Genomic DNA, 26687 nt, shown 5'->3' with positions numbered 1-26687 from the left:
TAGAAATAGAAATTCAAGCACTACTGCAAAAAGAAGCAATAGAACTGGTACCATGTACAGAAATAAACACAGGAGTCTATTCACTGTATTTTCTAATACCCAAAAAGGACAAAACACTGAGGCCAATCTTAGATCTCAGAATACTAAACACCTACATCAAATCAGACCACTTTCACATGGTCACGCTACAAGAAGTGTTACCACTGCTAAAGCAACAAGATTACATGACAACCTTGAATCTCAAAGACGCGTATTTCCACATACCGATACATCCTTCGCACAGGAAATACCTAAGGTTTGTATTCAAGGGGATACACTATCAATTCAAAGTCTTACCGTTCGGTATAACAACCGCACCAAGGGTTTTTACCAAATGCCTAGCAGTAGTAGCCGCACACATCAGAAGGCAGCAAATACACGTATTCCCGTATCTAGACGATTGGCTAATCAAGACCAACTCGCTAACAAAGTGTTCACAACACACAGAGTATGTCATACAAACCCTCTACAAACTCGGGTTCTCCCTCAACTACACAAAATCAAGCATTGTGCCGTGCAAAACACAGCACTGCTTAGGAGTGGTAATCAACACAACAAAAGGATTAGCCACTCCGAGTCCACAAAGGGTTCAAAATTTTCACAGGGTCATACAGGCCATGTATCCAACACTAAAAATACAGGCAAAAGTGGTTTTAAAACTCCTAGGCATGATGTCCTCATGCATAGCCATTGTCCCAAACGCAAGACTGCACATGAGGCCCTTACAACAGTGCCTAGCATCACAATGGTCACATGCACAGGGTCACCTTCTAGATCTGGTGTTGATAGACCGCCAAACATACATCTCGCTTCTATGGTGGAACAGTACAAATTTAAACAAAGGGCGGCCGTTCCAAGACCCAGTGCCACAATACGTAATAACAACAGATGCTTCCATGACAGGGTGGGGAGCACACCTCGATCACCACAGCATCCAAGGACAATGGGACGTACATCAAACAAAACTGCATATAAATCACCTCGAATTACTAGCAGTATTCCTGGCGCTAAAAGCATTTCAACCCATCATAACCCACAAATACGTTCTTGTCAAAACAGACAACATGACAACAATGTATTACCTAAACAAGCAAGGGGGAACACACTCGACACAGCTATGTCTCCTAGCACAGAAGATATGGCAATGGGCAATTCACAACCACATTCGCCTAATAGCACAGTTTATTCCAGGGATCCAAAATCAACTAGCAGACAATCTCTCTCGAGCTCACCAACAGGTCCACGAATGGGAGATTCACCCCCAAATCCTAAACACCTACTTCAAGATTTGGGGTACATCGCAAATAGACCTATTTGCCACAAAGGAGAACGCAAAATGCCGAGACTTCGCATCCAGGTACCCACACAGACAGTCTCAAGGCAATGCCCTATAAATGAACTGGTCAGGGATATTTGCATACGCTTTTCCCCCTCTCCCTCTCCTTCCATATCTAGTAAACAAATTGAGTCAAAACAAACTCAAACTCATATTAATAGCACCAACATGGGCAAGACAACCTTGCTACACAACACTACTAGACCTGTCAGTAGTACCACACGTCAAGTTACCCAACAGGCCAGATCTGTTAACACAACACAAACAGCAGATCAGGCATCCAAACCCAGCATCGCTCAATCTAGCAATCTGGCTCCTGAAATCCTAGAATTCGGACATTTAAACCTCACTCAAGAATGTATGGAAGTCATAAAACAAGCTAGAAGGCCATCCACTAGACACTGCTATGCAAGCAAATGGAAAAGGTTTGTTTGCTACTGCAATAATAATCAAATTCATCCATTACACGCATCCCCAAAAGATGTAGTGGGATACTTACTACACTTACAAAAGTCAAATCTAGCCTTCTCTTCCATAAAAATACACCTGGCAGCAATATCTGCATATCTGCAGGTTACTCATTCAACTTCACTGTTTAGGATACCCGTCATTAAAGCATTTATAGAGGGCCTAAGAAGAATAATACCACCAAGAACACTACCAGTTCCTTCGTGGAACCTTAACATCGTCTTGACAAGACTCATGGGACCACCTTTTGAACCCATGCATTCTTGTGAAATACAATTCTTAACCTGGAAAGTTGCATTTCTCATTGCCATCACATCTCTAAGAAGAGTAAGTGAAATTCAGGCATTTACAATACAAGAACCTTTTATCCAAATACACAAAAATAAGGTTGTACTAAGAACCAATCCTAAATTCCTACCAAAAGTTATTTCACCGTTCCACTTAAATCAAACGGTAGAATTACCAGTGTTCTTCCCACAGCCAGACTCAGTAGCTGAAAGGGCACTACATACATTAGATGTCAAAAGAGCACTAATGTACTACATTGACAGAACAAAAGAGGTTAGGAAAACAAAGCAACTGTTTCTTGCATTTCAAAAACCTCATACAGGAAACCCAATATCAAAACAAGGTATAGCCAGATGGATAGTTAAATGCATCCAAACCTGCTATCTTAAAGCAAAGAGACAACTGCCCATTACACCAAGGGCACACTCAACCAGGAAAAAAGGCGCTACCTTGGCATTCCTAGGAAATATTCCAATGCACGAAATATGTAAGGCGGCAGCCACATGGTCCACGCCTCACACATTTACTAAACACTACTGTGTAGACGTGCTATCCGCACAACAGGCCACAGTAGGTCAAGCCGTACTGAGAACTTTGTTTCAGACTACTTCCACTCCTACAGGCTGAGCCACCGCTTTTGGGGAGATAACTGCTTACTAGTCTATGCACAACATGTGTATCTGCAGCAACAGATGCCATCGAACTGAAAATGTCACTTACCCAGTGTACATCTGTTCGTGGCATTGGTCGCTGCAGATTCACATGTGCCCACCCGCCTCCCCGGGAGCCTGTAGCCGTTGAAAGTTATCTTCAACATTTGTACATTTGTATATATATATATTACTTAACCTTAACTTGTACATGCTTATTCATTCCATTGCATAGGCACTATTACTAACACACACAACTCCTACCTCACCCTCTGCGGGGAAAACAATCTAAGATGGAGCCGACGCCCATGCGCAATGGAAGCAAAGAGGAGGAGTCCCTCGGTCTCGTGACTCGAAAGACTTCTTCGAAGAAAAACAACTTGTAACACTCCGACCCAACACCAGATGGCGGACTGATGCACAACATGTGAATCTGCAGCGACTAATGCCACGAACAGATGTACACTGGGTAAGTGACATTTTCATTTTCAAGGTCATCAGTGAAAGACTGCAGAACAGAGCTGGCTCACATAAATGTTCTTGTGGCACCCTTTATTGTGTTTCATTGTGGTCTCAACTTTGCCATGTTTATAATTTGGGAGTGAATTTTCCCAAAATAACCACCACCAGAAGAAAGACATCAAGTGTTGAGCCTCATCCCAGCAAAACAAAATCAATTTCTAAAAAAGAAGCTAAAAGGTCCTCAATTAATTGAATATTTTGTTCCTTCATTCATTAGTTTGTCTTGAAAGTTTCATTATAAAGTTCTAAAACGTTTTTTTTCTTTATTCCATCACATAATTTTAATTTAAAAAGAGGATGTAGCAAGCCAGTACGTGTTTCAAGACTAACAGTAATTTTGTCTCTTCCTCAGAGCTAACCTTCGTTTATCAAATATTTAACTTGTGAGCAGATATCATCTTCACAAAATTAAGAATTTTGTTTTTTTAGGGCAAATTTCAAATAGATATGAGAAACGCATGATAACCCTTCATGTATGCATAGAACAGAGACGGAAGTAGAACTTTTGGCTTACGAAGTCCTGTTTTTAGTTTTAAAGGATGTGACGGAATGAAGAAAAAAACTTACCATCTTCATCTTTGGTCCTCATGTTCTTGATGTGCACACTCCTTGAGCATATGCACAGGTGCTCACTAAGATACTGACTTTTAAGACGGTATTCCTTATTGTAATTATTTCTATGCACCCTGTCAGGGAGCTTCAAGTAATAAAGGCACATTCTTTCTGGACAAATTGGTGCTGCAAACTCAAATCGCTGTTCTACTAAAGATGGAGTTGGCCTTCCACCGTATGGTTATCACTTTCTTTTGTGGTTTTAGCCCCTGAGCTTCAACATTGAGTGCACGAAGTAGCACTGTTTAGATGATCAGCAGTTTTATTGGCTTGCTTGATGATAAAAAAAGGTTGTCTAAAAGCGGATCTTTCAAGGTGTATCATCCTGTGTGTTAAAACATGCTATGCTCCAAGTACAAAGGAGTCTCCTCCAAGCCTTCAGACCCATTCCACGAGATCCAGGTCTACCATTATGGCTTTGACAGGGGATCCCAATACTATACATCTGCAGAGCAGCCACACGAGTGGAGCTTCACTGTGCCACCAGCCAGTACTCTCTCAACAACCAAGTCTATGGGCAGGGCCACTTAACCTCCTGGTGTAAATTCACTTCCGAGACCCTTCATGTTTTAGGAAATGCTGGGTATCTCTTCAGAAGGTGAGGAATCTGCTGTAAGCTGTATCCATCAAAACAAGTTACTTACCTGCAGTTATGCTCTTTCTTGTGGTCACTGTCACCACCTGCATATTTTCCAAACCCACCTTCCTCTTTTGTGTAGAGTGGACATTTAGAGATCTCAAAAGGTTCCAAGCTATATTTTGCACACTATAATCTAACACAAAAGAATTCCAAGGAAAACTGTCAGCCTCCAGGCTTTACAAAGTCCCGGATCCAGTTTAGCCCCTGAGGAATCTGTGGTTAGGTAGAGTAACTATGAGAAAATGTGTGACTGAAGTTAGGTAATTTGTTCTTTTCCACTACTTTGGTACTTTGAATCAGTGGCTTCCAGCGGATGTCAAATACTAAGCTTTTCCACATTAACTGCCTAGCAGACCCAAACAGTGATCTGAGTTCAGGTACACACTGTAGTATATTACATTTTACTGTAGACTCTCAGCCTAAGTTTGATGAACGATTCCATTGCTGAAGAACTAAGCCTACTGACAGTTAACTTGTGCTTCTCCACCTTAGTGAACTTCACTTGTGTCATCATAGCATTCCGCCTCTCTTTCATCTTCAGAATGTTCTACTTTCATTGTGACCTGTTTAACACTCATGTAATTGCTAAGTCATGCATGATTGTGAGTTTTTCTTGATGCAATTAAGACACAAAGTATGATGTTTTGAATGTGGTTTAGGGGATAAAAAATGGCATGGCATTGTAATTGTGTTCTCAGTCCTCCTAAGGTTAAGCATTCTGCTACACTCTTGACTTGTGGGATTTCAGTGATAAAGAATGTTCTTTTTTACACGCAAGTAACTCTTCCCTTTCATGGGTTTGTGCCGTAATGTTGTGAAAGACGTGTGTTGCAAAATCTTCATCTAGTTTTAATTTTCAAATTGATAGGAACTTTCAGTCTGTGGTGTCATCCAAAGTTTGAGGACCGCTGTCAGTCTGTGGTGGAGTTTATAAAACGAGCCATCATGCATTCCAAGAATGGAAAGTTTCTTTATTTTCTGCGCTCTAGGGTCCCAGGTGAGTCTTTTACAGCATCACCTAAATGTGAAAATGTATTTGCTTCGTACTATTCTTGGACAGAAGGACACTTTTCAGGTTCACAGCTTTGAATGTTGAGAGGTTATATATGGATTTTTATGTTTCTTAATGCCCCAATAAGACTAACAATGTTGTCAGCATGTTTTTTACTTGCTTCGCTAAGCTAGATGGGGATATATGCTAAGAAATGTTGAACCTGTGCCAGCGGGAATCCACCAGTCTGTTTTGCCAGGCCATGTACCATGTAACCACATACAGGTTTCAGTCTTTTTAGACCACAAAAGAGAGGAGCAGCTTGGATCCTATGGCACAGGGATACCAGTTGCCCTGAGGGCATCACATTACTTGAAAAATGTGATAGGTTATGCCAAGTCGTGTCCATTAGTCACTTAATGTATTGTTGTGCCAGGTTATCCTCTGTCTTCTCCAAATCAAATTTACAGTGGGCCCAGGGACAAAGAATTCTGGTTGGTGAATGTCATCTGGCCAATATCAAATTGCCCTGCATAGCTATAAAAAAAAAAGAAATAAAAAAAAAGTAGAACTAGAAAGTTATGTGTATTTAATCAGTTGTGTGTTTACTGTAGATGTGATCAAGATTCACATCCATATTTTCTTTACAGGCCTCCCCCCAACACCTGTCCAACTGCTCTATCCAGTTTCCCGATTCAGTAACGTCAAATCTCTCCAACATCTGTGCCGCTTTCGGATCAGACAGCTTGTCCGAATAGATCACATTCCGGAACTCCCTTTACCTAAGTAAGTATTTCTTACAGCAGGCACTCCTTTTTTACTTTTCTTCTCCTCAAGTGTTTCCTGCCAAGCAATGCTAGCTTGTCTTCTTTCTTGTTTTGCATGGGTATGCCATATGCCACAAAATGTCCTCTTCTTTCCCATTGACACCTCAATGTTGCCCTCTTTTTTTGGTTCTCTTCTGGTGTTCTCAACCTCTTCATTGATCATATATTTTTTTCTTTCACTAAAAGGTCATTATAATTTCTTTATTCCTCTCTTAGTGTTCCCCTTTCCCTCTTGCCTAATCTTTTTTTGTCCTTTTCTTTGCTCGTGTACTAAGCGTGTCAGTCTATAAGCTGATAGTTCCTCACTTGCAATTCCACAGTGGCAAATTCCTCATCATTCGTTCTGCACTTAACACATTACAGGTGTTTCATGCAGCCTAGACATCTGCAGAACAGATCAGTTGCGGGAATCGTCCTTGGACATAGTGAGAGGCAGACATAGGGCGGGGTGAATGAGGCACTATGGGGCCTTGAGAGAAGACGTGGGAATGTAAAGAATAGCAGACAGTGGGCACTGAAAGGGAAGGCTGGAAGAGTGGCTCTGCAAGAGACTCAGAGAAAGGAGAGGTTGCAAAAGCCATGCAGAATTACATAACCATTTTGAAATGAACAGTTCATCAGTAATTAAAAAAAAAAAAACTTGTAGGTTAAAAACCAATCCTACTCAGAAGGTTGACAAATAGTGACGTTTATCTCTGTCCTTAAACCCTTCCTCATCTTGACTACACTTATCTGTCAGAGGCTTCTAGCTGCAAATTCCTTACCTTAGAATATTCCCTTGGTGTCAGACTGGATCTGGAAAATGTTGAACAGTACCTGCGCACCAGTAGATGGTGCAGATTGGCTCTGTGTCAGTGTCTGCGCTGAAAGTGACATGTGCATACCTATGTAGGCGCCACTCCAGGGCGCTGACATCAGCTCTTTTCTTTCCACGCCATCAGCGCAGATCTGGAGAGAGCCATCTTAGTCTATTTTTTGGGCTATTTTTTTCAACGTTTTGTCAAAATTATTTTGTGCTTTTGCTCCAATTGTGCTATAGGTATGTCCCATAAAAAAATCTGCTGGGTTTAAACCCTTTGGCTCCTCCCACAGGCAGAAGTCTGTGACAGACCACCACCTGGTTTACTTCTGGTTCCTGGAGCCATGCTATGTCTCCAAGGCCTTCCCTGATTGTTGGGCGATGAACCTTAAGGCGGTCCGAGAGCATGCCCTGAAGCTCTTGGTCGCCCGACACACTACACCTCTGCACCACTCCAGGTCCCAGGCCTGCTCTCCTAGTGATTCTCGTTGGTTATCGGCATGCTCCAAGTCATTGTCGGGTAAGTCCCACAAGAAGTCGAAGTGCTCTTTGACTTCACCGCACTGGTCCAAGTCTTCGAATGAGGTGCGGGAACAATGCTACAAATCTAGGGACCGCTCCCACATGTCTGGTTATGCTCTGCGCCTCCTGTCCCAGGTTATTTCCCATGGCAGGGGTGCAGCAAAGTTCACTATACGCTGTGGACTGAATATGACCTATTCACTCGGCAGAGCAATTACTTCATCATTTGCACTCCATTGCAATGCTTGATTCAGGTCTACTAGTAGTTTGAGGATGTCTAGGCATCACTTATGGACATGCCCTTCCAAGCCCCTCGTCTGTTTGGAGATAAGGCAGATTCTGGTCTCAAGCACTTTAAGGACAGCAAGGCCACTGCCTGGTCGCTGGGACTCTCCACAGCCCCGAACCAGCTTCACTCTGCTTTCGCTCCTTCCATGGCTATGGAATTGGCTACTAACTGAGTCCGTTCCCTTGTCCCCGTCTTTTCATATTTGTATTTCCAACAAGCCCTGGGGGCACCAAGGTCTTAGAACTAGACAATCTGCCACTGTGCCCACCCACCAGCAGCTGCAGCCTCCAAACCCCTTTAATATGCCCTCTCACCCTCACAAGCAACTAATCTGTGGCAGAATCAAGCACCATCTGCCCTGATGGAAGTCCATAACCTCGGACAAATAGGTGCTGCAAATTGTTCAGCTGAGTTGCATCCTTAGATTCACAGAAACCCTGCTGCCTATACCGCCATCCTCAGATAGGCTGACTGAGGACCACCTCTTCTTGCTGCGTCAGGAAGTGCAGGCTGTTTGGCCAAAGGAGACATTAAGATGATGCAAAGAGAGTGATTAGAAGTAGGATGTGTTTGCTATTCCTGCTACTTTTTGGTGCCGAAAAAGGACGGAGGCTTCTGCCCTATACTAAACCTACACCCTCTCAGCCGTTTCCTGAGAAAGGAGCCATTCAAAAGATTCACATTAATGCAGGTCCTGTCTGCCCTGGATGGTAGCGTTGGACTTGCAGGACGCCTGTTTTCACATACCGTCCTGCCGGCCCACAAAGAGCTGCGGTTCAGGGTGGTCCATGAGCACTTTCAGTTGGCTGTCCTCCTCATTGTCCTTACCAGCGCACGACGATGTTCAGAAAGGTGGTGGTGCTTGCAGTCCATCTGCAGAGGTCAAGGGTTCCAGTCTTCTACCTCAGCAACTGGCTTCTTGAAGGCAGGCTTGCCCCAGGTGGTCTTCACCCACCTTCAGTCTATGGTGGACCTCTTGCATTCGTTGGTGTTCACTAGCAAAGTGGGGACGTCACACATGAATCCCTCTCAGACGTGGCCTTGCATTGGAGCCATTCTGGAGACAGCGCGGTTTCGGGCCTAACCTCTGGAGTGGCGAATTCAAGATATTCAGGCTGTGATTCCAATGTTTCAACCTCTATCCTGGATTTGGTGAGATTTTAGTGAGACTGACTTTGGCTTCTGGGGCTTACGGCCTACCTCATTCTGCTTATAACACATGCCGGCTGGCATATGTGGGCCCTTCAGTGGGACATAAAGTCCAAATGGGCGCAGTATCTGATGAATCTCTCCGACCTAGATATCTGAGGAAACTGCAGAAGATCTACGGTGTGGTTGGTGATCCTCAATTGGGTCAGCACCAGACCCCTCTTATTCCCACCCAGAGCTCACACCGGTGACAGATGCATCACTGCTGAGTTGGGGTGGCCATCTGGGACTCTGGTCTCTGACGGAGTCTCAACGCCATATAAACCTGATGGAGTTGAGAGTGACTCGTCTGGCATTAAAAGCTTTTCTTCCTTCCATCAAGAGTAGGTTGGTTCAGGTGCTAACGGGCAATGCCACCCCCATGTGGTATCGTAAGAAACAAGGTGGAGTGGGGTCGATGACCCTGTGTCAAGAGGCCTTGCATCTCTAGAGGTGGCTGGAATGTCAGGACATCTTCCAGGTTGTACAACAACACTTTTGGGCTCTCGGAATGCTAGGGTGTAAAAACTCAGCCCTTGATGCCTCACAGATCACGAATGGCATCTCCATCTAGAGGTAGTGCAAGGCCTCTTCCACAACTGGGGAGAACTTTGGTTGGATCGGTTCGCCACCACAGAGAACATGCGGTGTCCGCACTTCTGTGCTCTGGAGTTTCAAAGGCGGGTCTTGTTCTGAAACTCATTTAGTCTGTAGTGGAACTTGGGCCTCCTTTACACCTTCCTGCTGATACCACTTCTGCCCAGAGTTCTCAGGAAGATCAGGAACGACTGGCCCAAGTCATCCTTGTTTGCCTCCTGTTTGAGCACAGAGACCATGGTATCCTGAACTCATGAGCATCGGTTCTCCAATCAGTCTGAATTTTCAGGAGAAAATCCTCTCACAGCAATATGGCAAGGTTCTACACCCGAACCTGCGCACGCTCCGCCTTCATTTATGGAGATTGAGCCTTGGTAGCTGACCATTTTTAACCTTCCTTTGGAGGTTTGCAAAGTTATTCTGGCAGCTATATGTCCATTGACAAATGCTGTATATGCTTGCCGTTGGGACAAGTTTGTGGCTTGGTGTACTGACAAGCGTGTTGATCCCCTCTCTGCAGCTTTGTCTTAAGCATTGTTGTTTGTTTTATTGTTAGCTCAGCAAGGCCTTGATTTGGGCACAGTTAAGGATATTTTTCAGCCTTATCAGCTTTCTTACGGTTCGGTCCTTCGGTAAATCGTTATCTGGTAGAGACTCTTGCCACTTCTGCGACCAGGTTTTTCCTACTTGAAGCTTTCTGTTGATCCGTAGCATAGCACACCAGTACATCAAGCCTTCTGTCATAGCTGTGTGTTTCTGAGGAGGAAATACCACGAAAAGAAACTGATGTCAGTGTGCTGGGGTGGTGCCTATATGGGCACTATGCACGTCACTTCCGGTACAGATGCCGCCGACATGGATCCTATCAACGTCACTTATTGGCACACAGAGGTGGTGCTCAGGATTTTCCAGATCCAGTCTGACACCTGGGGAATATTCTAAGGTAAGGAATCTGCTCCTAGAGTCTCTAACAGATAGGTCATTACCAAAGGTAAGTAACTTGTGAGCTTCCAATTCATGTGGAAAGACTTAACTATTATGAGTACAGTGGATTAACTGAGGTTGCTTCAAGATAATCTATCTGAATATGTTTCAAATCTGTTGGTTATGTTTCTGAATCATCTCTGTTCCTCTGTCCGTTGTCTTCAACAGAGACATCATAGGGTGTTCCTGAAACCAGGTAGCAGTCTTCTACAGTTGCAGGAATATTTAGAAGTTTTTTGGTACCATAATAACTTGAAAAACAATTGTTTCACCAATACAGTGCTAGGATCTACGTTGGCAAGGTAAACAGGGCTGGTTGCAAAGTCTAGCATGAGTCTGATGTGCTGTGGAGGATAGCATTGAGGATCAATGATTGGTAATACACTCCCTTTTGTTTAAGATGAAGCTGATTGGTGAAGTTTGTTTTGAAATCACTTACATTTAGGAACTAAGATTAGATCCTTTTTATAATTTTACAGCTGCTTTTATATGCTTCTTTTCTTTTTGTTTTTCTTCCAGACCTTTGATCTCTTACCTGAGAAAGTTTTATTACTATGACCCCCAGGAGGAGGTTTATCTTTCACTGAAAGAGGCACGACTGGTTTCCACACAAGAACAAGAGAGCGAGTCGTCAACGTAACGAGGGATCCAGGCCCATCTTCTCGCTGTCGCCTCCTACGGTAAAGAAAGTGCAGCTCTCAGATACTCCATTCACCACCAGTACTATACTTTAGGTTCTGCGTTCCAATAGTAGAATAAATTAGAGCTTTCCACTGGGTGATGGTTACTTCCTGATAATCTGCATTAGACAAGTCCTATGTTTGTGGCATGTATAGCTGTAGATACACATGCTGTGCATACTTCAACCATCTAGTCTTGGGCTCAGACGTGTACAATTTGATACTGTCCTCAGTGCCACTTCACGTACTGATAGGCCAGCACGCAGGCTGCAACCTGTGCCTTTCTGATGGATACAACTACCTGTGGATTCCTCACCTATTGAATACTCCCATTGCGCCAGCATTCAACGGAAATCTTCTTCCTAGCTTCTGCACGTCGACGAGGACGTCACAGTTGCCCACGCGACGCCGCCTGATGTCATACAGGCAATAAGAGGTCCTCGCCGACGTGCCGACGTCAGTTCCCTTTTTTTCTGTGCCATTCGAAATGGTTATCTTCGAGGGAGCTACTGTTGCTGCTCGACGTAGTTACAGTGTTTTTTGGCTATTTTTTACTTTGAAACATTACAATGTCGCAAAGAAAGTCAGGATTCAAGCCCTGCCGAGAGTGCGGAGGCAAAATGTCGGTAACGGACCCACATTCTGACTGTTTGTGGTGTCTTAGTTCCGACCACGACGTTGACAAGTGCGATTCTTGTCAACGTATGAATCCTAAGGCCTTGAAAGAACGTGAGGCCAAACTTTTTCTTGCGGAGTCAAAGAAGAAGGAGAAAAGACATCACCGAAAGTCGTCTTCACCGAAGTCGCATCGGCGTCATTGGGACTCCCGGCGTCGTCGAGAATCTCGACGCCGGTCGAGTAAGGAGAGGTCTCGTTCGAGGTCACCTTCGACTTGACGTCGAAAGACTTGGGAAGTTAGTCCCACTGTCTCTCCCCAGCCGCCGACGCTGTTACCACCTCCAACTTCACCAATGTCACTGGTTAATCCTCCTTCGGTGTTCGAGGTTCCACAGCCTCAGGTGTTTTCTCCGTCCATGCAGACGTCGGGACTGGCGTCGATGTCGCCTTCAAACCAGGCACCTCAGTACCCAGCTTTCCCAGCCCCTGGAGCCGATAGTACCGCATTCTTGAATGCGATGTTCTCCATCTTCCAACAGATGGCTCCAGGTGGTGGACCGGCTGGTCCGTCAGGCCCTTTGGCCTTCAACATGGGTTCTCCGGCTCCACTACGACCGGCACCCTTTATGCCCTTTCTTCCCTTGGGAAACGTGGGCTAGACGCCGGTATCGGCTCCTGTGGCTTCGGCTCCTGTGGCGTCGGTGTCTCAGCCAGCGACGCCGACCAGACCTCCACCGACTCCGGAACAGTCTTCAGTCCGTCCTGCTCCACGTTCGGCGCCGAAGAAATCCATGGCGCCGTTGGATCCGGTGTCTGATGGATCCGAGGATCGGCGTCAAGCTTCGACATCTGCTGGCGCCATGTCGACGCCAAGGATAGAGGAGAGACTGCATTCGAGGAGGTTTGCTCTTCGCCTCCTTATAGAGCAAGAATACCGGAGACAGGCATTGGAGGAAGGGGAGATTGAGGACTCTTGTGAAGGTCTCCATGGCTTGGACACTGCTAGTGGTCTGGACACCTCTCCTGAATGGGACTTGTCATCACCTGGGGAGTACACAGAGGAGGCAGCGACTTTTCATTCAGTCATTAGAAAGGCGGCTGACTTTTTGGACCTCCCTTTGCCGGTGTCTGAGACCAAGCTGAACATCTTGACAGAAGTGTTGCACCCTGCCTCAACAGCTGCAGAGCCACTTTTGCCTTTTAATGAGGCGCTACTGGACCCCATTATGGAAGTCTGGAAGAAGCAGGTGTCCTCTTCGGCGGTGAATAGATCTGTGGCTCGGAGATATCGGGGTGCGCCGGCTGACCCAGGCTTTCTTTCCAGGCATCCAACACCTGAAAGCCTAGTGGTTCAGGCTTCTTGCTCAGCCCGATCTGCTCCTGGATCCTTTCCAGCTGTGCCCTCGGATAGAGACTCCAAAAAGATGGTCATGTCGTCAAAGAAGGTTTTCTCGTCATGTAGCATGGCTTTGAAATCCACCAATGCTATGTGCATCTTAGGGAGATACATTTACGCCCTGATGGACGAGATTAAGTCAACACACACTGAGGTTCCTCAAGAATTATTGAGCCTGGTTTCTGACGCTCAAGCAGCGGCAACCCAGGTTATTCAATCTGGGTTGGATACATCCGACTCTGTTGCTAGAGCTATGGGTACTGCTGTGGCTACGAGGAGGCAGGCCTGGCTTCGTAGCTCTGGTTTTTCCTCTGATGTACAATCAACCCTTTTGGACCTTCCTTTTGATGACGACAAGCTTTTCGGCGCCAAGGCGGATTCAGCTTTAGAAAGGTTCAAGGAGAGTAGGACCACTGCCAAGTCGTTGGGCTTGCAAGCCTCTTCTTCTGCTTCCTCCAGATTTTTTAGGAGGTTTCAAGGATTTGGTCGTGGTTCCTCCTCCTCCTTTCGAGGAAAATTCCAGCAACCCACCTCTGCTCTCTCCTATAGATCTTTCAGAGGGAGGGGTAGGGTCTGCACCAGGGGAACCACTCAGCAGCACTCTGCCTCTTCCTCTGGAGGGGTGCAGCATGGGAAGCAGCCTTAGGCTTCCGCCAATTCCTTCTCACTCCACTCCTGTAGGGGGGAGGTTACTGAATTTTCTCCACAAGTGGGAGGTCATAACATCAGACTCCTGGGTTACCAGCATTGTGGGGAAAGGCTATGCCCTACCCTTTCGGGAGTTTCCGCCCCCCATCCCGCCCCGTCCCTCCTATTGTTCAGAAGAACACCTCCTGTTACTAGAACAGGAGGTTCAAGTCCTCCTTTCAAAGGGTGCGGTGGAGTTGGTTCCAGAGCAGGAAAGGGGTCAGGGTTGTTACTCGAGATACTTCCTGATCCCCAAGAAGGATGGTCGATTGAGGCCAATCCTGGACCTGAGGATCTTGAATTGGTTCCTCAAACAGGAAAGTTCAAGATGCTGACCCTAGCTCAGGTGCTTTTGGCGCTGAACGATGGCGATTGGATGGTGTCTGTCGACTTGCAGGATGCTTACTTTCATATCCCGATACTCAAGTCGCACAGGAGGTATCTCCGGTTTGTGGTGGGGTCGCAGCACTATCAGTTTGCGGTCCTCCCATTTGGTCTTACTTCAGCACCCCGAGTCTTCACAAAGGTGATGTCTGTGGTTGAGGCGGAGCTCAGAAGGATGGGGATAGCAGTTTTTCCTTATCTGGACGACTGGTTGATCAAAGCCAAGTCTCCGGAGCTCGTGCTGCATCACCTTCAGTCGACAACCCAGTTGTTGTTCGACCTGGGTTTTTCAGTGAATGTACCTAAATCTCACCTAGAGCCCTCTCAGCGCCTCCTGTTCATAGGGGCAGTACTGGATACAACATTGAGTCGCGCCTTTCCTCCGCCTCAGCGTATTCAAGACATTCAGGCGTTGGTTCCAATGTTCCAAAGTGGAGCGGTCATTCTGGTCCTCAAGGTCATACGCCTGCTCGGTCTGTTTGCTTCTTGCATTCTGCTGGTCACACATGCTCACTGGCACATGAGGGCTCTTCAGTGGTGCCTCCGGAGGCAGTGGTCTCAACACAAAGGGGATCTCGAAGGATCAGTGAGGATCTCCGGGGACGCTGCTGCGGATTTAAAATGGTGTGTTGCGGACGGCAATCTTTCCCAAGGACGGCCGTTCTCGCACCCTCCGCCGGTGACCACAGTAATAACGGATGCTTCCACTCTAGGGTGGGGAGCTCATCTGGGGGACCTGGAGATCAAAGGTCTTTGGTCTCCAGTAGAACAGATGTTTCATATAAATCTGTTGGAATTGCGGGCTGTACGTCTTGCACTCAAGGCCTTCCTCCCATCCCTTCGCGGTCAGTCGGTTCAGGTCCTGACAGACAATACTACCGCGATGTGATATATAAACAAGCAGGGAGGAGTAGGGTCGTACCTTCTCTGCAGAGAAGCTCTACGGCTTTGGTCCTGGGCAAAGGACCATCAGATTTGTTTGGTAGCAAATCATCTGGCCGGAGTCTTGAACGTGCGTGCGGATTCTCTCAGTCGCCGTTTCTCGACCGATCACGAGTGGCGTCTCCATCCGGATCAAGTCCGTCTAATCTTCCAGATGTGGGGGTTTCCTTGGATAGATCTGTTTGCCACCCGGGAGAATTCGCACTGCCCGTTATTCTGCAGCCTCCAGTATCCGGGTACAAGGAGCGTTGGGGGACGCATTTCAGATGACCTGTTGCGACCAGTTGCTTTACGCGTTTCCCCCCATACCCTTAATTCCTCGAGTTCTGAGGAAAATTTGTCAAGACCGGGCCCAAGTCATCTTAATAGCTCCGGATTGGCCAAGGAGGGTGTGGTACTCGGACCTTCTCCAACTCTCACTGTGCCCTCCTCTCCGTCTCCCTCTCAGGGCAGACCTCCTCTCGCAATCTCAGGGGCAGGTTTTACACCCCCACCTCCAGAGCCTGCACCTTCATGCCTGGAGATTGAACGGGGCAACCTGAGTTCCTTTTCTCTCCCGCCTGATGTAGTGGATGTTATCTTATCGGCCAGGCGACACTCCACTAAATCTATCTACGCTATTAGGTGGGCTAAATTTGTGATTTGGTGTGGAGAGAGGCAAATTGATCCCTTACGTGCTCACTTATCAGATATCTTGTCTTTTGCATTGTCTCTGGCACAGAGGGGTTGTGCAGTGGCTACGGTTAAGGGATACTTATCTGCCCTGTCAGCCTTTCTATGTCTTCGAAACCAGCCTTCTCTATTCAAATCCCCTATAGTACTTAGATTTTTTAAAGGTCTTATTAACAAATTTCCTCCCACTCCTTTCATTATGCCTCAGTGGAATTTAAACTTGGTTCTGACTTTTCTTATGGGTTCCCCGTTTGAGCCTATGCATTCTTGCCCCTTAAGGTTATTGGTCCTAAAGACGGTTTTCCTGGTTGCAATTACTTCTGCAAGGAGAGTGAGTGAGCTGCAGGCTCTATCTGTAAAACCCCCTTACACATCTTTTTATGGGGATAAGGTGGTGTTGAGGACCAAGGCTGCTTTCCTACCAAAGGTTGTTTCACCCTTTCATATGGCCCAAACGATTACTCTTTCCACGTTTTATCCTCTGCCTCATCCTTCAAAAGAAGAAGAGAGATTACACCGCTTAGATCCAAGGAGAACGCTAAGCTTTTATGTGGACAGAACGAAGGATTTCAGGCTGGAGGATCAGCTTTTCATCGGGTACGTGGGAAAGAGGAGAGAAAAGGCAGTCCACAAAAGAACGGCTAGGGGTGTTCCTGTGGTTGACATCTGCAAGGCTGCAACCTGGTCGTCCCTCCACACTTTTGCGAAGCATTACTGCTTGGACTCTGAGGTTAGGAGGGATGGCCATTTTGCACGGTCAGTCCTGAAGGATTTCTTGGTTTGACCATTCAGGCACCCACCACCGAGTGCGGTACTGCTTTGGGACTCTATTCAATAGGTGAGGAATCCACAGGTAGTTGTATCCATCAGAAGAACGAGTTACTTACCTTCGGTAACGACTTTTCTGGTGGATACATTAGCTACCTGTGGATTCCTCACGGTACCACCCGCCTCCCCGTTGCCTGTCTGGTCTAACCAAGTTGATCTTGGGTGTGCTCCTCTTGGTTTTTGAGGACTTGTACATATACTGTATATACGTATATATATAATTATTTGTGTATTCATTTAGTTATTTTATTTAAAAAAAAAAAAGTTCTTGAAATGATGTATTTATCTTGAATGTCATTAAATATTGCTATTTGTTCATTTATCTCAATGGCCTATTATTCTCAGGCACGTAAAAAAATGTTGGTACTGACATCGGCGAGGACCTCTTATTGCCTGTATGACGTCAGACGGCGTCACGTGGGCAATTGTGACGTCCTCGTCGACATGCAGAAGCTAGGAAGAAGATTTCCGTCGAATGCTGGCGCAATGGGAGTATTCAATAGGTGAGGAATCCACAGGTAGCTAATGTATCCACCAGAAAAGTCGTTACCGAAGGTAAGTAACTCGTTCTTCTCCAGAACACGAGTCTTCCTGCTCCACCTGTCTTGTGTTCAGTTCCAAGAAAACCATCTGGAATTGTTGTGATGGACACCTCGCACAACGCACGATGGCACAACAAAGAGATCCCCAATAGATTCAGGGAAGACATCAAGCAGGAAGACGTTGAAGAGGAAATTGATGCTGGCCAAATAGCGTTCAGCCCAGAACCAGAGTCCCTTTCAGAGCCAGAAGACCCAGATACACAGCTGGCCTTGACACAGCGATATGATGTTTAACCAATGAGTACCACACCCGAAAAAGGCACTCACTGCCTTTTCAGGGGTTGGGCTTTGAGCCCTCCTTCCCAGTCGCCCAGACTGCCACTGCTTTAGAGCCATGGCTAGCACTGATCCAAAGCTTCGGAACTGACTTCGGAGCCTACTCTGGCACTGAGTCAGCACCCCAAGAGCAAACCTTCCTTGCTGATGACCTCTTCAGTGCCCTCTAGTGGCAAATCCAGAGGCACTTCGTAGCAGAAGTATGCATAAGCATTGAAATATGCTTCTTCGAGCTCCAGGTTAAGCTTAACGCTGAAGCCTGCATGGGAGTCGAACCAGGCACCAGTGGGGAAAACCACTTTGGAGACAAAACATGCATCAGGCTCGAAAGCAGCGAACTCAGAAGGCTCAACATCCTATCCTTAAAACATGCAGGAGAAACTCGACTTGAGGCAGCAACACTGTGTGTTGATCCTATTACTAGTAAAATAATCGCCAAGCCTCCACTTCAGGTCCAGCAGACTCTTCCTCAAAGACGCAGCTTACCTTTGAAGAACAGATAAAATTGGAGCCACCACCATCTCCTAAGCTGAAAAACCTTCACCACCTCATCTTCCTTCACCACCTCCACAATGACTCCCATCACCACTGGGTTATCACTCATACTATGGGAAAGGTGGCCCATCACCCCCCCCCCCTTCCCCCAGTTAGATTTATGACACTCCATATACCCTGGATCCACCAGATGATCCATGGGATGATTATGAGATGGTACCTCCAGTGCTCAACAATCCAGACTTGTACTGGAAAAACCTTCTCCCTCTGATGGCACCACCTCCTACCACAAGATCATTCAAAGGGCAGCTAACTTTCACAAAGTTGACCTTCGTTCTGTGGTGGAAAAGGAGGTCTTCTTAGTAGAAACCCTGTTACACACAGCGAGCCACCCAGTTCTTGACAGAGCTTAAAGGCATGTTCAGACCAATGCAGGAAGTAGTCAGAGACCCTGTAAAGGCTAGAATTAATAATCCAAGGGTGGACAGAAATGCAAGCCTTTCCTTTCTGACCCACCATACATTACTAGCCAGCTCCAGCCGGACTCGCTAGAGGTCCATGCTGCACGCAAAAGAGCAAATGGACAGGGCACTGAGGACACAACACCCACGGAAAAAGAAAGCAAAAAATATGATGCAGCAGGAAAGAGCTGCAGCACAATCAGCAACGCATTGGCGTATTGCCAATTTGGTTCATAGCTAAGTATGATTGCGCCCAATAGGTATGTTTGTCCTGGTCTGGTAAGATCTTATACAGTACTTACATGACCAGTACAAACGGAGGGCCCAAGAAATAGTATTAGAAGGGTAGACCATCTCTAATACAACCATTAGGTGTGCCCCTGATGCTGCAGATAATGCAGCTGGAGGGTCAACTAGAGAATCCTTGTTAAGAGACATGTGTGGCTTCAAATCTCTGGAGAAACCAGAAGTTTAACAGCATCTGATCAACTTACTGTTTGATGGAGAGCCTCTATTCGGCCACCAAGTTGATTGGATGTTGGAGAAAATCAAAAAAGATACAACACTGCCAAGGCCATGGGAGATTTGCAGTCTCTGTCCCCACTGGCAAATTTTCGTCTCCCACAGTTCCAAAACCACCTCCCTGGAGGCACACACTTCTTATCAACGACAGCAGCAACTCCCAGACTACCAGGGGCTACTTTAAAGGGTCATACAGAGGGATTAACAGGAGATGCCGAGGTAAAGGATGAGTGGCTAAGTCTGCCATCCCTGCCAAACAGATACTCCCTTTCCCTGCTCCACGACCAGGAAACAACTTTAGGGGGAAGACTACAGAGATTCCTACACAATGGCATAAATTATTTCAGATAAAGTAAAAATATGAGGGATTCGGAGTATTAATGGTCCGGTGTATGCCCTCCCGTGAATGATACTATGCGACAAAAAACATGACGCACTGTTCCAAAAAGAAGAGACAGAAAAAACACAGGGGAGTCCTAATTTTAGGAGCAAGAGTCCTCACACACCCGACTGGGTGTCATGCTTCATTTTCGGATGTGCTCCTCGTCAGACCGTTGCTGCAATGTCTGACGGGCACCCCCCGAAGGGGGGCTTTTTGCCGGAGATCTTTTCTCGATGATGCCAATACCCCAAGAGTGAGTTTGGAAAAGAAGAAAAAAGGAGAGATCAAAAAAGAAACTAAAATTGTCTCAAGACCCAACCTAAGTAATAATTTTATTAGTCCACGATGGGCAATAGCCAAGATTAAAAACGAATCAGGAGAGTGAAGGAAAGATAATGCTCAATCACTCTCTACCACATATATAGGGAATAAGGAGGTAAGGAACTTCCAGACCATCCTTTGAATGAGGTCAACATGTTTCGCGTCTCTACGGCCCAAAAGGATCCCGTGACGCTTCTTCAGGACCAAATGAATCTTAAACTTCTCCTTTACTAAACTGAATTGACTCCAATAATCTGAAACTGTCAGTTATAATGTCTCCAGTCACTTACACTAGTCCGGTATGATTCGAACTTGCTATTCCTATAAGTCACCCTGTAAGTAAATAAACACAGGTAACATAGTGAAACTTCTTTCTGAATATACTGTTACTGGGATGGGTTCACAAATCATGACACGGGAAGAAAGGTGACAAACTGTGCAGCACACGGTGATAGTGTTGGTAGTGGCAAACCCTTGCATGATAGATAAGTATAGGCTTACCCTCCCAGATCAGGAACGGGCTTCATGGGACAACGCAGGCCTAAAGCCAGGCAAAAAAACTCTAGTAGCAAAGTAAACAAAAAGACAAATATGCCTGTTACGGTAAAGGTTGCACAATCCAAAAGGAGGTACCGTATATCATATGGCAAGGTGTGATGCACTGATGCAAGGGTTGGAAAATAGTTAGATCAAACTAAACACACACCATAAAGTCCAACCCATTATGGTGTCCTTAATACATTGGTCATGATAATTAAAAGTAAAGGACAGTAGTCCAGTCTGGTTAAGGGATTAATCTATCAAGTCACTCTCACAGTGCAATACAACGTGTTAAACAATTGCCTCAAGTCAAGGTGGGAAGAAAAATCACATGGCACTTAAATGTTCATTAACAGTTGCTCCATATGTAGCCCACATGCTCAAAATTGATAAAAGTGCCTTAACGGTCCTCAAGTGTCAAAAGGGCACCTCCAAAAATAAATAAATCAATTTCTAACTAGGGAAGAAAATTCCCCCGGTAACTTTCTCCGATTATAAATCAACAAATAAGTGTTGCTGGCCATAAAAGAACAAGTACCCATAAGGAAAGTAGAGGGTCGTTGGAATAACAAACAATGGTGTTGTGTTCCAACATGCAGCGTCAAAGATCACTTACTTTAACGCTCCTGGTGACGGATGGGTAACCTACCCCTGGCCGCGCTCCCGAATCATTGAGGAAGCCGCAAGCCACAAGGTAGAAAGAGACCGAGACCCGGAAGTAGGAGCGTCACGTTGACGCTCACGTTACCAAGTAACAGAGCCGAGCATGGCCAAACAAGACTACGGTCGCGCTCGCGAATAATAGTCAAAGAAAGGGGACTATTATTCCTCGCCTAGCTGGTAATACGAAAAGCAGCAATGTCGATGTGATTTAGGTCCAATCAGGGTCAAAATAGAAAACGGAATAGTATTCCATAAAAACTGTGCCAAATCACTGATTAAAAGAAAAAGCAGCAGAAAGCAACGGCCAAATATGCAACAATAGGCACGGTCAGCACAAGGTAAACCAAAACAAGGGAGGGGGGGGGAGCAGAATAGAGCAACCAAAGGGGCAAAAATAAGGAGCAAGATCCGCCCAGGCGAAACTATGGTAAAAACCTTCGAATTATGATGCTATAATCAAGGGTGCAAAAAGAGGGGGGGGAGAGGTTCGGGAAAGGGGAAGGTTTTTGTGGTTATTTATGGAGTCCCCCGTATGGTATGCAATAGTTAACGTGAAAGGTTGATTCAGGGGATATCATCATTCAACCCCTCAAGATGTGTGTTTAACTTGTACACCCAGGGCTGTTCAAGTTCAAAAAGAGATCTTGTCCCCTTGTATAAGCAAGTCTGTAGAACTATCCACCACATGTCATCTGGGCTATGGTTCACTTCCATGTAGTGAATACTTAGTTTAGTCGTTGCTCGGCCGCATCTAATATTACTACGATGCTCATTTATCCACAGCTTCACTGCTCTTGTAGTCATTCCCACATACTGTAAATTGCATGGACATGTGATCAAATAAACGCAATTGCGAGTATTGCAGTTGGTATGCTTCAGTAATCGCCATGTCCCTATTGGTTCCAGTTCAAGAGAGTCCAAACGTTTAGTAAGTGTGCACACGTTGCAATTCCCACATGGGAAGTGAGCAATGACTGGCGGTAGGTCCCAAAGGGACCTTTGTCTGGAAAACACAGTTCCAGGTCTTGGTCGGGTGTGAACCAACATATTCTTGATATTGGTAGTCCTTTTGAAAGCAAAGAGGGGTTTAGGAATAATCTCTCCTCCACTACAAAAGATGTCCCATCTCTTATTAATCACTTTCTTTATGGTATTGGACAAGGGGGTAAATGTGGACACACGTCAACTTAGTGTCTGAAGATCTAGGGGCCATCATAAGTAATGTGTCCCTGTCGTAGTGCTTAGCTCGTTTATAAGCTGCGATTACCACTCGATGTGGATAGTGGCGGTCACATAATTTGTTGGAAAGATCTTTAGCTTGCGTGTCAAATTAGTGAATGTTGCTACAATTCCGGCGGAGCGGGAGGAACTGACCGTAGGGCAGATTATCTCTTAGAGCTTTCGGATGGTGGCTCTCATACAGCAACAGACTATTGCGATCAGTGGTTTTATGATATGTGCAAGTCTTGAGTTTTCCTCCATCAATACTGATCAACTGGTCCAAAAAAGGGATCCGAGTGGAAGATACCGAGGATGTAAATTTCAAAAAGGGGTCTAAGCCATTGACCCTTGTCGAAAAATGTCTACATCAGTGAGTGGACCTTGCCAGACGACCAAAATATCATCTATGTACTGTCGCCATAATTTGATGTTGTCAAAGAAAGGGTTGGAATTCAGCAATACGAACCATTTTTCAAAGTCATACATGTCAAGGATGTTGACCGTTAAGGCACTTTTATCAATTTTGAGCATGTGGGCTACATCTGGGAGGGTAAGCCTCTACTTATCTATCATGCATGGGTTTGCCACTACCAACAGTGTCACCGTGTGTTGCACAGTTTGTCACCTTTCTTCCTGTGTCATGATTTGTGAACCCATCCCAGTAACAGTATATTCAGAAAGAGGCTTCACTATGTTACCTGTGTTTATTTACTTACAGGGTGACTTATAGGAATAGCAAGTTCGAGTCATACCGGACTAGTGTAAGTGACTGGAGACATTATAACTGACAGTTTCAGATTATTGGAGTCAATTCAGTTTATTAAAGGAGAAGTTTAAGCTTCATTTGGTCCTGAAGAAGCATCACGGGATCCTTTTGGACCATAGAGACGTGAAACATGTTGACCCCATTCAAATGATGGTCTGGAAGTTCCTTACTTCCTTATTCCCTATATATGTGGTAGAGAGTGATTGAGTATTATCTCTACTTCACTCTCCTGATTCATTTTTAATCTTGGTTATTGCCCATCGTGGACTAATAAAATTATTACTTAGGTTGGGCCTTGAGCCAATTTTAGTTTCTTTTTTGATCTCTCCTTTTTTCTTCTTTTCCAAACTCACTCTTGGGGTATTGGCATCATCGAGAAAAGATCTCTGGCAAAGAGCCCCCCTTCGGGGGGGGGGTGCCCGTCAGACATTGCAGCGCCGGTCTGACGAGGAGCACATCCGATGATGAAGCATAAATTATTTCAGATCAGTCTGTCCTAGCTACTGTTGAACATGGGTATTGCCAGGAGCCCACTGCATCACCCCCCAAACATTCCACCATGACCGCACTCCCTCTTCCCTCAATATCTGCACTTTCTGAAAGAAAGTGTAAAGGCCCTATTACAAAAGGGAAGCGTAGAGCCAGTGCCACACCACCACAGAAACACAAGGTTTACTCACTGTATTTCCTAATTCTCAAAAAGGGTAGTTCCCTTTTGCCCATCCTAGTCCTTTTGCCTTTCAAAAAATATACCAGATCAGAGCATTTCTGCATGTTTATGCTCCAAGATGTCTTAAAACTGTGCGACGTCACAACTACCCTACTTTGACATCTCAATCCACCCAGCACATTGTTGCCTAAGGTTTGTGGTAAGTGGCCAGCATTATCAATTCAGAGTTCTCCCCTTTGGGCTCACCACTGCACCCAGGGTTTTCACAAAATGTTTGGCTGTGGTCGTGTTCACGAAGGAGCAGTATTCACATCTTCCCTTACCTAGATGATTGGCTGGTAAAGAGCTCAAGCAAACAACACTTGTTCACACGCAGCAAACTTTGGATTTCCTCTACATTCTGGGCGTTGCTTTAAATTTAGGAAAATCCCATCTATAGCGTTTACAGATTCACCCCTTTCTAAGGGCAATCTTCAACTTTTTAGCAGGAAAAGCGTATCCCTTTCCCGCTAGAATTCAAGCTTTTCGGTCTCTGCTGACTCCTTTTCAGCCAATTCGTCAGCTTACTGTCCACACGATCATGCACTTGTGAGGAATGATGGCACCTTGTATTAGCATTGACTGCACGCCAGGCTTCACATATATCTGCTTCAGGAATGCTTAGCAGAGCAGTGGTCACAAGCAGAGGGTCAACGGGAGGATCTAGGATCCAGTGTTAAAGGCCAGTTCACATTACTCTGCAATGGTCGAAGAGCAAACATTTGCAAGGGGGCAGGCCTCTTTTAGACCCTATTCTGCAGGTGAAAATTACCACAGATGCATCGCTCACACGCTGGGGTTTACTCCTACAAGACATCAATGTTCAAAGTCTGGACTCCCCTACAATAGACATCTCACATAAACTGTCTGGAGCTAGCACTCAAGGTGTTCTTCTGCCACATTCATCGCAAAACAATACTGATCAAATCAGACAACATGACTGCCATGTATAACCGTCGAAATATGGAGGCACACGCTTGCCCCAACTATCCACAGTAGCACAAAGTATTTGGCATGGACCATACACTTCAAAGTTCACCTCTTAGCAGAGTATCTACCAAGTGTGACCAATGATTTTGCAGACCTGCTTAGCAGGATGCTACAACAAGTCCATTAGTGGGAACTCCACCCTCAAGTCGTACTCTTGTACTTCCAGCTTTGGGAGTTTCCCAACATAGACCTGTTTGCTACCACCAAAAATGCAAAATGCCCACTCTTCCCCTCCAGGTTCTCACACCCAGTTTCCAAGGGAAAAGCACCATGGATGAAATGGTCAGGAACATTTGTCCACTACTGGCTTCCCAAGAACATCAATCCTCTAAAACCAAAAATACAGGACATTGTCTACTACCTTTCAAACTTACAATGTTCGGGACTGGTATACACATCTATTTGCGTACATTTGGCTGCAGTGGCAGCATATTTGAAAAACAGGGAATACTCCTCTCTCTTCAGAGTCCCTGTAAGGATGGCTTTCATGGAAGGGCTAAATATTGTTATCCCATCCTGGACTCTTAATATAGTCCGCACAAGATTAATGGGGCCCCCTTTTGAATCCCTTCATTCTTGTCCTCTATAATTTCTGTCCTGGAGTGTGGCTTTCTAAGTCGCTGTTACCTCCTTTAAATGTGTAAGTGAGATTTACGCATTAACCTTAGGGCAACCTTTTTTCAAAATACTTCCTGACAGGGTAGGCCTTACGACTAATCCAAAGTTCCTATCCAAGGTGATATCTTCTTTTCACTTTAACCAAAGCATAGAACTGTTGTATGTTTTTCTACATCCAATGCCAGTAGCAGAGATGGCTCTTCATACACTAGATGTTAAGAGCCTTTATGTGCTATATTGATAGTAGTCACTCTAGATGTTTTAGAGAAGGCCAGAAATAACCTCTGAGTTTTGTGAAATGGTTGTGTCCTATTTCAAAACAAGGAGTCGCTCACTGGCTAGTTAAGTGTATTCAGACCTGCTAGGCCAAAGCTATCTCCTAACAACTCCAAGGCCACATTCTACTTGCAAAAAGCAGCTTCAATGGCTTTTTTAGGCAGCATTCCAAGTGCTGACATGTGTAATGCTGCTACCTGGTCCACACCGAACACTTTTACTAAACACTATTTACTGTTTAACTAGGGTTCTAGCAAAACAGCAGGTCCAGGTGGGACAAACTGTCTTGTGTACACTTTTCCAGTGTTCTGCAAAATCCTCTGGCTAGCCACACCCTTACAGGGGACACTGCTTCCTAGTCTTTGCTCAGCATGTGTATCTACATCTACACAAGCCATGATTGGAAGATGTTTCTAACCCTGTAGACCTGTGTTGGTGGCATGTAGTACTGTAGATTCACATATACCACCCTCATACCCAGAAACCTTTGGTTGTTGAAGATGCCATATTTCTTCTTTTACTTTTGCTTTCTTACAGCATGAACATCTTTATGATTTACTTTACTCTCTATCTCACACCTGCTGACACCATCTAACTATGGAGTCCGTGTGTTCATGCGCAATACTGCCTAAGGGAGGAGTCACTATACCTTGTGACTCAAAAGACTTCTTCGAACAAAAACATGTTGTAAACATCCGAGCCCAGCACTAGATGGCAGGAGTATACACAGCATGTGAATCTGCAGCTTTACATGCCACAAACAGATGTCTACAGGGTAAGTAGCATTTTCCTTTTCAACATTATTGCCCTTAAAAAATAAAAATAAAGTAATTATCTGGGATCTGAATTAGCTTAAATTCTTAAAACAAAAGTGTTTATGTTCCCC

At 45.4% G+C, this 26687-nt stretch overlaps 1 protein-coding gene across 2 annotated transcripts in view; it reads left to right on the top strand.

The window, feature by feature from the left end:
* SOCS7 (suppressor of cytokine signaling 7) overlaps nucleotides 1-26687 on the top strand; it is a 149564-nt gene that overhangs the window by 80607 nt on the left and 42270 nt on the right. For both annotated transcript variants that reach the window (XM_069237496.1, XM_069237495.1), the window contains 3 exons: nucleotides 5424-5552; nucleotides 6197-6332; nucleotides 11272-11432. In XM_069237496.1, coding sequence (XP_069093597.1) covers nucleotides 5424-5552; nucleotides 6197-6332; nucleotides 11272-11392 — 386 coding nt within the window. In that variant the 3' untranslated portion in view covers nucleotides 11393-11432. The remainder of the gene's footprint in view (nucleotides 1-5423; nucleotides 5553-6196; nucleotides 6333-11271; nucleotides 11433-26687) is intronic.

The sequence above is a fragment of the Pleurodeles waltl genome, chromosome 6 (genome assembly GCF_031143425.1).
Source record: "Pleurodeles waltl isolate 20211129_DDA chromosome 6, aPleWal1.hap1.20221129, whole genome shotgun sequence".
Taxonomy (NCBI): domain Eukaryota; kingdom Metazoa; phylum Chordata; class Amphibia; order Caudata; family Salamandridae; genus Pleurodeles; species Pleurodeles waltl.
Note: the sequence above shows the minus strand (reverse complement) of the source record. Positions and strands in the feature narration are given on the sequence as shown.